The following is a 6243-nucleotide window of genomic DNA, read 5'->3' as shown; positions in this document are numbered from 1 at the left end:
AAATATTTAAACTTGGATGAAACACATAAAAAAAAATATCAATAATTTCTCACAATTTCCATATTCAGTCACATGATAATCTAATGTCATGGTATGTAGGCCTATGTGACTTCATAAATTGTACATGAATCTTATTTTGCAAGTTGTCAGTATCTAGAAATGTTTTAAAATGTGAACAGCTATTTTATTTGGATTGATCACTGATGCAGACACAACCACACTGTCATACTATTGGCTAATTATCTTTATAGAAGAGACAATAGATGTGTTTCATTAAAACATTTATTCTATCATGCATGGTACCAGACATAGCAATGCCTCTATGCCCAAATCTCAGACTCATCCAAGAGAGGGTTTATTTTTAAAGTACAACAATCCTATGAATGTGAAAATGATATCAGGAGAATGTTCTCAGTTCACATTAAAACACCTGAGTTCCTTACAGTACAAAAAGAAAATAGCAGTTACCACCCCAACCTCAATCGAATAATCTGAAGATATGTACAAATTCAAGTAATAAATAAATGAAATTCTTTTTTTCCATATGACCATATTGAGTAAAACATGTCCTGATATGACAAATCTTCTTAAACTTAGTATGATATTTGTGATTTGTAAGCTGTAGGCCTACTTGAAATCTAGCTAACTTTAATGGCATATGATTTACATGAGAAGATTGATCTGCCACAGGACTTGATTGGTTTATGTTGACCAAAAAAAGTGTCTGTTTTAAAGTAACTATAAAGTAATCGTATGTTAAACTAAATGTATTCCAGTTTAACTATGCATACTTAGTAATATGATATCTTTATATTCTGCTGTATCAGTCATCCAGACTATTCTGACACTTTGTATGTCAAACACAACTTTGTCCACAAGTTTGCCAGGATAATTAAATGCTGTTCCCTTGGCTCCATAATAACCAGCCATTGTGCAGCACATAGTACCCATAAGGATGATCCATGTACCATGTCCTAAGTGAAATTAATGTAGGCAAAACATTACACAGATTTAGGAACCAAAAACGGAAATAAGTCTTTGTTGACCATTTCCACATCACCATAGTTTAATGCTAATTAAATGTTTGCATGCATGCATTTTCTTTCATCCTTACAAGAAATTATATACCAGCACTCATAAGCATTTTTTTTTCATTTCATTTCACCCAACTATAGTTTATATTTACAACCTTGAAATCTGACATGTACAGTATATTTTAATTTATTATTACAGGTGGTTTAAGGACTTAATTACGTTGTGCACATGCTAGATGTTTTTTTTAAACAGTGAGGTCATGGAAATACAAAAATATTGTGCTTATGAATTAAAGGATAAAGTACTGTCATTAATAAACTTAATCAATTCAGAAAACATAATCATTGTGCTGTCATGGGTAACGCTCCCTTGATAGAATTAATATAATCATATAATGTTGAATGGATGGTGAGTATACAATTATATGTATGAGAGAAACATGATGCTATATCTTGTAGGGAAATAGCTCACTCATGACTAACATCTCAGGATCATTTCAAAATTATAAATTTAAGGACACTACAAAAATTAAAAATAAAAAGATCCATGCATTGCTTCTCTTCTCATATAACCTAACTGTGCTTTTCATTTGAACATTGAACACTGGATTCAGTGAAATGGCAGTCGCCTCCACTTCAGAGAAAATGGCTGAAGTCACACACAGAAATACAAAATAAACAAAAGATCACAAAGCCCATGCTGCTATTTCAGTGGACGCGAGAGACATGTAAGTCCTAAACAGATGCTGCTGTGTCCAGTCTCCAGTAGCAGTAGATAAACAATCCCTCCGTCTATCATGGGGTATTCCTCTGCACTTTGGCTTCCCAATATCCTCATAGATACAGTAGTAGTTGTTGTAATGAGGCTTGAGTCCTTTGATGGTGTCTTTACAAACATGTGCTCTGAGGCGTTTCAAGTTTCACCAAGAAAAAAGGTTTTTGTGCTACTCCATCTGTTTCCTCCAAATCTAGCACACAATAGTTATTTTAATGAGCCACACATCAGGCAGCACTGACTGTCACCGGAAGATCTGGGTATTCTATCTATGCTATTAATACTGTATACAGCAGCAATCTTCTCCTCCTCAAAGTCCATTTGTCGTCAAGCCTATGATAGTACATAATCCGTCTTGGGTTACCTGTCAGAACAAGACAGAAGATATGTACTGAATCAATGTGTGGTTCAATTCATTCATTTAAATTTCATTGTACAATATAGCTTCCACCAATTCAGGTGCCAGCAGACAGTCTATTTTAATACAGTTATATGTGCAAGCTATACACAGTGTAGTGTGAAAAATATGCATTGCTTCAAAATAGGCATTGCTTCAAAAAAGAGGCACACATATTGGCTTCAAATATTAAATACATCAAAAAACATGGTGAGAATAGTCTTGACATGAAAGATTAAGTAACTAAGCCATTTACACTAGGTATACAATGTCTCAGAAAATGAGAACATAATGGTGCTATTTATTCCATTTTTTTCACCAGACACAAGTTAACCCCAAGCTGTTATTCATGATATGCACAACCATTCAGAGTCAATGAACCATTCACACATTGCTATATATTAGGGCCTGGTACCCGTTTACCCATATTTCCTGTCAAGATGCAAATATTGGATCACAAGAAATAAGCCTTGGTTGAAGGATTTCCCATTTGGCCGACTCTATAACCTAAAGCACAAACTGAAAATCTGACATAAAAACCATTGTCCTTGTTGCACGTAAGAGTAAAGGCACAGTTGCATCATCATTTCCTCGAAGGAAACAATGGACTTTATTTAGATGTCTCCTGAAACTGTTATTAACATCAGATAGACAAACTTATGATTTTTCTTTAAGAAAAATATGTCATGCAGCATTCCCTTTTCCAATATCCTGTCTAAAAATATGATACGGTCTATCATCTCAATAATAGCTTAAAGGAATTATCCGGAGTAAAATGCACTTTAGATCAATTTACGGATGATTGGGAGTACATACGTTGAGTTGACATCCAAATCATGTCATTAGGATGTGTTTTGAGAAAGTTCGAGGTTACCGTTTTTAGTCAAAACTCGTTAGCCTGGAAGTTACGCGGGCATGTCATTTCGCCGCTACAAAACGCTATTTTTATACCTCTTCTACAGTTCCAAACAACATTACACTTACGTGGTAGTGAGTAGAGGGTCCCTAAAGCCAAACCGAAGTATCCCGAGGTCTTTATGTGGTCGGATAGAGAGTCCAGAATGAATTTCATCAAGCCAGTACCTTTCCGGAAAAGTTGCCATCTTTGCTGCCATCTTTGCTGCCATCTTCAGGGGAAAGTCCGTAGGAGTCGATTGCTGAGTGTGGAGTAACATGCTCTGGAAATTCACAATTTCGTCGCCGTTTTTTTTTTTTTTAAAAACATAGTCCAGTCCATACAACTTCATTTCAATTTCGAAAGAAATACTGGACTATGTTTTTTTTTAAATAAATAAACGGCGACGAAATTGTGAATTTTCGGAGTGTGTTACTCCACACTCAGCAATCGACTCCTACAGACTTTCCCCTGAAGATGGCAGCAAAGATGGCAACATTTCCGGAAAGGTACTGGCTTGATAAAATTCATTCTGGACTCTCTATCCGACCACATAAAGACCTCGGGATACTTCGGTTTGGCTTTAGGGACCCTCTACTCACTACCACGTAAGTGTAATGTTGTAGAAGTGTAGAAGAGGTATAAAAATAGCGTTTTGTAGCGGCGAAATGACATGCCCGCGTCACTTCCAGGCTAACGAGTTTTGACTAAAAACGGTAACATCAAACTTTCTCAAAACACATCCGAATGACATGATTTGGATGTCAACTCAACGTATGTACTCCCAATCATCCGTAAATTGATCTAAAGTGCATTTTACTCCGGATAATTCCTTTAAGAGTCGACAGGTAAAGTGTTCCAAAGATACTGCAAAACCTAATGGGACAGTGAGCAGTATGAGCAGTGGCATGCCCTAATTAATAGCTAGAAAAGCTACCATTTTATTTGGCGGGGACAGTGACGAAGAATGACAAAATGTATGCCACACGATTGCACTAGAAAGGGATTTGGCTGGCAGCTGTCGGAGTTCACACAAAATACAAACGACAAGCCAGTGAACGAGGGAGGACTAGAAAGCTGGAGCTGCTTCAGGTAGTCTAAAGACTCATTTAGGCATGTCTCCTTGTATATACTGAAAGTCTGTTGACAAAAGGACTCTTTGGCAGGGAAACAAAAATAACCACAATGTTCATTTTTAAACAGAACCATTCTCTGAAAAATGTCAGACAGCTGTCTTGAGGGATTCTGTAATTTCAAATTATGCTGAAATTGGAGAGGGAAATATTTTTTTTTATCAACACAGTCATTTTAATCTGAAGACTGGGCTAAATTAATTGCTGAATCAGTCCCTCTCAACGTTACCCTCAGGTATAACACTTTTCCATTTATAATTCACTTTTAATAATAACAAAGCTTGTACTTCTGATAGTCCAAAATTCACATCAATAATTATCTTTTTGGGAAAATTTCATGCAAGCATAGCAATATTTTTGCTACAAGGGGCTCAATAATAGTGTAGTAATGAGATGAGCTGCCTGAAATTTCATTCGTTAAGGAGAGTGAGAGTGTACTATAGAGATAGGGGGAAAGTGGAAAATAAACCCAAAAGGGCTTTGCAGAGATTTAGAGGGAGAGAAGAAAGACAGAGAGCAAGAAAGAGAGAGCAAGAGAGAAGGAGATAAACATAGAGGCTTAGAGAGAAAAGTGACAAGTGAAAGAGTGAGAGAGAGAGCAAAAGAGAGAGAGAGAGAGAGAAGAGAGATATGATGATGATGATGATGATCATAATGAACAACAAAAAAGGCAGGATTTGAACAATATATATTCTTCAAAAGGTTAAGGTGTATTTAATAGAGACAGCTTTTATTGACAGATATATTCCATCGTCATATTTTATTTTAAATCCAGTTTTGACCACTTTATTTGATATATGATATTGCCCAATGGTATTCACATTTCTGTAACACCAGATCTTGTGAAGTGAAATAGAAAAGTCTAATTTCCTTTTTTGTCAGCTTGTATATTTGCCCTGCATGCAGAATCACAAGAAATCCCACAGGAAGATTGAATTTTGAAAAGATTGAAAATATATGAGAGATGTGATCAACATGATGTCAGAAATGAGGCTGAGGCCGTTTGAGTGATACTGATATCATGTTGTGGTGACATCTCTAAAGGGACAGAACACTTTATTAAGGCTGGGATAATAATAGAATAAAGACAGACATCACCCCTCCTCCTGAAAAAGTGACCTACTGTGTCCTGTCGGGCTCAATTTTGGTCTCCCCGTTTTGCTTCTCGTTGATGGACTTCTGGGAAAGGCGTGTGGACATGGTGGCCGCCTGCACCACCGACTTGAAGCTGCGCTTACGCTTCTGGACGTTCTGCTCCGGGTGGAAGATGATGACGTACACCTTGGGCACGTAGAGCATCCCCAGCGACACCGAGGCACTCAGGCTCATGGACACAGTCAGAGTGGTCGTCTGGATGTACATCTAGGGAGCAGAGGAGTTCATATTTATCCATTCGGCATGCGTGTTTTTAATCAAAAGCTACTTACAAGTGTACAGATCGACTTTGATTCATCTCTGAATTAAATGCTTGATCTTTGTACTACAGAAGAGTTCAAAAGGGTTTAATCACATGCTAAGCCCTTGGAGACTGTGCATGTGGGAGATTACAGTGCAGTAGTATGCACTACTGATGCAGTTTTAAAGGTAATTTCTTGATATACCATAATTGGAGAAAATGGCCTGGTCTTGGTCTTGGTTTCTGATTTGACTCCTTCTTTGGTTTTTTTGCTTTGCTTTGCTTCACTTGCCTGCAGTATTAACCCCCCAAGTGGGAAAGCCATTGGGTTCTTCAGGAGAGCATAGGCACCGAGTTTCAACAAATCCACACACCCACATCTAAGCCCACCAAGAGCTAAACAGCCAGAGTGGGATGCTGGAAATCCGCACACAATGCTACAGTGCAGCATGGGGCTTGGAGAAAGGAATGGAAAGGGGGGTGGGGGGTGTGATCAAATACACATTTTCACAAATACTTGCCAAGGGTTACGTCACATCCCCAGCATGACAAATGCAGCATACATATATAGTATGCCAGTGGATATTTGTGGCCGGTTGACTGGGAGTAAATA

The 6243-nt window shown here is 37.6% G+C and overlaps 1 protein-coding gene across 1 annotated transcript in view; it reads right to left on the bottom strand.

Annotated features, from left to right (window-relative positions):
- Positions 1-2089: 2089 nt before the first annotated feature.
- Positions 2090-6243, bottom strand: part of grm6a (glutamate receptor, metabotropic 6a) — a 35373-nt gene continuing 31219 nt past the window's right edge. The window contains exons 11-12 of the mRNA XM_042099290.1: positions 5358-5596; positions 2090-2173 (exon numbers count right to left, since the gene is read on the bottom strand). Coding sequence (XP_041955224.1) covers positions 2170-2173; positions 5358-5596 — 243 coding nt within the window. The 3' untranslated portion in view covers positions 2090-2169. The remainder of the gene's footprint in view (positions 2174-5357; positions 5597-6243) is intronic.

This window comes from Alosa sapidissima, chromosome 7, assembly GCF_018492685.1.
Source record: "Alosa sapidissima isolate fAloSap1 chromosome 7, fAloSap1.pri, whole genome shotgun sequence".
Taxonomy (NCBI): Eukaryota; Metazoa; Chordata; class Actinopteri; order Clupeiformes; family Clupeidae; genus Alosa; species Alosa sapidissima.
This window is presented reverse-complemented; position numbering and strand designations above follow the sequence as displayed.